Source organism: Dermacentor andersoni, chromosome 10 (assembly GCF_023375885.2).
Source record: "Dermacentor andersoni chromosome 10, qqDerAnde1_hic_scaffold, whole genome shotgun sequence".
In the NCBI taxonomy this organism is placed as follows: domain Eukaryota; kingdom Metazoa; phylum Arthropoda; class Arachnida; order Ixodida; family Ixodidae; genus Dermacentor; species Dermacentor andersoni.
Window position 1 is genome coordinate 39,648,200 of NC_092823.1, and position 4,599 is coordinate 39,652,798.

Genomic DNA, 4,599 nt, shown 5'->3' on the forward strand with positions numbered 1-4,599 from the left:
CGATTACCACCTACAGAGGAAGCGTCATCCTGAAACAACACAAGTGGAACCCTGGACAGAGGGTGACGACGTTTGTGCGACTATAGCAATCTATATTACGATTGGTGTGTAATTGATGTAATGTTTTATTAGGTATGATGAATATTGATTGACTGATTTTATTGGCAATAAATATGCTTCCATAATATATTTTATTCACGCATCTCAATCGCTATAGCTTCATTCGATATGACGATTATTGTGATTACGATGATGGAAGTAATGCTATAGGGAAAGTTGTGTTAAGAAAAATTGCGTAGTGTTTGTTGAGTTGATTGACGAGCTGGTCTTTAATTGCTCTATATACGTTTCTTCGCAGAGGTACATTTTAAGATGAAGTGTCTTGCTGGTTCTCCACCACCAGCACTGGTCGAAGGCACGGCATCGCCATTAGTGAAATAGCCATTGAATGTATTGCCTTAATGAATGGTGGAATAGCCAATCATTAAGCGGACGCGCTCGACTTCGATTGAAAGCTTTCGATTTACTATAAGGGTATTATGCTACACGTTCCTTGTGTCGTCTTGACGCACTAATTCTGGGAGATTGGCCAAGAATGAGCGCATGCCACTATCGTATACCCAGTGACCCAGGTTGTCTACTAAGCGAGGCCGCAGCCATCAGCAAGTTTATTCTGGCACATAGCCACTGGGTCAAGCTAGTAGTTAACTTGGGTCACAGGTATGTGAAAGAGGTTAGATACGAACAGCATACTAATCGCGCTCAGGAAGGACTCCAGAACAAGGGGGCAGGGGGAGTATGGAGTGCGGAGTACGACGCAGTCTACACTTCATGTGAGGCGTAGTGAAAAAGGCTGTTTATGCTGCGGACATGCGTTAGAAATTGGTAGAACCTGCTCGAAACGGGCTGCCTCCCACATTTTCCACTGCGCCTGTAATTCAGTGAGAAACTGTAGTGGTGGTCTCACGGAGAGAAAGAAAGAAACGGTCTCTTTAAAAAGAACACATGGTATTATAATATGGAGAAGTATGGACGGCGCCTTTCAGAGCTTGGACACATTGGCTATCATTACAAAACTTTATATTGCATGCATTTAAACGAATAAGATACGTATTAAACATGCCGAGACACGAGAAATACGAAAATAGAGAACATAACTGCTACTTTCTGAAAACATAGATTCAAAGCTAATTTAATACAGCTGCTTTAAACCTGATACGAGCATATTAGAGGTAGCTTCGTAAAGTTCGAGAAGACGACACCACCAATGGGGTGCGCACAATCTTCTTGCTGCTTGTCACTTCTGCTCGTGGTAAGTGCCAAATTTACGGGATGTCTTAGGACTGCCAGGAATGCTGCTGGCACCGCTTTTTCGGCTCTTCCTGCTGCATGTCTTGGGGCTCACCGAGCTTGAACTCTTGAGCGCCTTTCCTTGAGTCTGCCGAACTAGGGTCCGCTTCATGTGGTCGACAGCCATTCTGGTGGAGTCCGAAGCTAGCCTGGTCACGATTTTCGCTTCCTCCACCACTGTAGTGCGTGGCAGGGCACGGATGACACGCAGACAGGCGAACATGAACAGTCCGGTCACGGCAAAGAGCACGTCTTTGTGTCCGGTCGGCTTCAGCGCGAAAGTCAAGGACGCGCACATGGCCCCGACGCGTGAACTGGCGACCGCGCAACAGATTGCGCCTCCCCGCACGGCCGACGGGAACAACTCGAGCACGTATGTGTGACAGTGGATGGTAATCACATTTGACGCGCCCTGGGATAGAACGAGCAAGACCTTGGTGATAGTGCCGAGTCTGGCGCCGGCAGCGATACTCAGCGCGCATTGGATAATGCCCGTCAGCATGAAGCAACTGGTAAGGACCGTAATAAGGGTGACGCCGGTCATCAAGAAGTGCATGACCGCGTACGTCAACAGCGTGACGACCACCGTGAATCCCGGGATCCAGAACTCCCCCAAACGCGCCGTCGAGAAAGCACTGACGTGAAAGACGAAGGAGATGCAGAAGCGGACAGAGAACATGGCCAACGCTCGATGTCGGAGAGAGTGGCAGTCGATCAAGTCGTCTTTGTCTGCGCCTTCCTGACCCGTGCGTTTCTCGACCTGTTCCCGGAGTTTTCGCACGAGACAGGCGGTGGCCGCAAGCGGGAAGTTGTTCGTCTTGGCAGCCTGCATCATGACTGCTTCTGCCGCGTCGAGCCTTCCTTTCGCGACAAGCCAGCGGGGAGACTCTCGTGCGGCAGACAAAGCAGGGAGCAGAAAAGCCGTCGGAGCGAGGAAGATGACCTGCTTCAGACGCCAGTCGACGGCCATAGATGTGACGATCGTTTGCCAAACCTTGCCTATCGCCGCACTGACAACCGCCAGGAACAGGACCTGGTGCGGCCTGTGCGTGTGCGTCATGACCTCGAATGGAATCAGGAATGCAAAAACCGCGTATGCGGCGACGCTGCCCCCGGTAAAGAAACGTGCCACAGCGTAACTCACGTAACTTGTAGCCACCATGGTCCACACCGTGCAGGTCAACACCGCCACGGCGGAGGCCACGAGCATAGCTCTCCTGCCGACGTAGTCCACGAAGGATCCGAGCAGAATAAGCGAAATTGCAGAACCGGTATTCTGCAGGATGACAAGGGCTGCCGGCAGCAAACGTCGGTGGCACACCATGTTCCAATAACTCACCGCACTGGTCTCGGCCATCCGAACGTCGTAGTCCCACTCTTCACAGGGCGCATCGAGTGTGTCGTTGGTGTCGTCGAGCTCACACTGGCCTAGGAAGCATCTGGTGTACCACCAGCCGGCCTCGGCAGGTCCAGCGCCAATCTTCCTATCTTCAATGGGACTGCTGGGGTCAGCGGGGGGCTTGCAGCGTTCGAAAACGCGGCAGCGGCTGAAGCGTCCGTCGGCCTCTGTCGGTATCGCAATATTCTTCCAATCGGCTGCAGAGATGTTGAAGCCGGCTGGCGGCTTGCACCAATGGTCGACGTCACCGGTGAGGAGGGGCACCAAGGTGGTTTGGCTAGTAATCGAAAAGACTCCCAGAAAAATCAGAAGGAGCGTCCTCTTCTGGAAAGGCCCGTGGCCGAAGCCTTCTTCGCTGTCAAAGGATTCGCTTGTTCGTAGATCAACGCCGGCCAGCCGCTGTGGTAGAAAGAGGTCCATGGCCTGGTTGTAAGTGGCGGGACGTGGGGTTTACAAGGCTTGAACGAACTATATCTGAAGACTTCAGACGAGAGGTATGTATACGGACCGACAGAAAGGAAGGCGTCTATTTTCTTCTTCTTGAGCGCGCGCTTTTGGTTGTGTCCGTTGTCGCGTGCCCTTTTACGGGGTCGTCTTTTTTTATTACTATTTACTGAACAAAAAGTCGTTAATGTGCTTTAAACTTTCTTCTCTTGCGTTGTCACAGATAAAAAAATATATATTGATAGCTCCAGCTTCCAGGAATAAATAATGAATCTCATCAATGTCTATGTTTTTGTCTTTCACATGGCTTCGCAATCATGACAGGGCTAGTCGAAAGCCCGTTGTCGGTGATCACCATGTAGGTAGGAAAGAGATAGAAGGGAGTATACCGCAACCCGATTTAATCCAAACTTAAAGGCCCAACACGTGATCGCACGTCAAAGTGCCTGGTTGCTTTTAGTGTTACTGCTCTGGCTGCACGCAGACCCACGGCAGGGCAGCGGAACAAGCAAGCACCGAATAAAAGCCACTGGCATAGCTACTGGGAACCAAACGTCTCAGGAAATCTTGATTGTTGCTCCGTGATCTCAACGCAAAGGTCGCGTGTTCGCTTGCCAAGGCTGGCTGCGAGACGTAATGCTCCCTCCTATAGTTTTCCTTCCTCCATGGTGATGATTATGTGTCCCCAGAATGAGAAAGGTAGATGCAGAGACATGTTAGCCATACCTTGCACAGGAGTAAGAAATATGGGTATATAGGTATCAGGGGTAAGAAATATGTGAAAATACAAAAAGGAGGAAATAATGAGCATTATAAGACTGTCACAGTTCTTACGATCATCTATGGTGCTCCATTGGACACACAGAAGGGATGTTACCCCTTATGACAATATTTTCTGAGTACATTTGTTGGAAAGCCGAGCCACGAGAAGAAAAGTCGTTTAAACCTTATTAGTCAGCGCGTGCAAAGATATTTATTGAAGCCGTAATGAAGGCCTGTTCGGGGAAATGTTTGAAGAAATTCTTTGTCCGTTTGGTTGGAGACAGTTGAATCGGACGAAGTTCACCCTTGCTGCCGCTGTCTGCATGTGATCACATGCACCTTTTTTGGCCATCAGAATTTAGTTCGCATGGATGCCACCACGTGGCGTATTGACCTTAAACTTTGCAAACTTCCCCGCGATGAAGTAGTGATGACGTCAACTAAACAAAAATTAAAGAATTTGAAGCTATACCTGCGGCCTCAACTTCGCCCGAATGCTTGTCCCACAGGCGTTATCTCTGTTCCTGATAAAGGGTACTCGCCTGCTGGCTCGAAATGACTTACGCTTAGAGCATTTAGTCGCGACCCGCGCAAACAGAGTGATGACTATTTCCGAGCTTTTCAGAGGCTTGCCGAAAGACAGC

At 49.7% G+C, this 4,599-nt stretch overlaps 1 protein-coding gene across 1 annotated transcript; it reads right to left on the bottom strand.

The window, feature by feature from the left end:
- Positions 1-1,297: 1,297 nt before the first annotated feature.
- LOC126519039 (solute carrier family 22 member 7-like) lies at positions 1,298-3,169 on the bottom strand. The gene has a single exon (XM_050168651.1). The coding sequence runs from the start codon at positions 3,167-3,169 to the stop codon at positions 1,298-1,300; it is 1,872 nt and encodes a 623-aa protein (XP_050024608.1).
- Between the last annotated feature and the right edge of the window lie 1,430 nt (positions 3,170-4,599).

Coding starts and splice junctions, on each gene's coding strand:
- LOC126519039 (XM_050168651.1), bottom strand. CDS start 3,169: ATGGACCTCTTTCTACCACAGCGGCTGGCCGGCGTTGATCTACGAACA.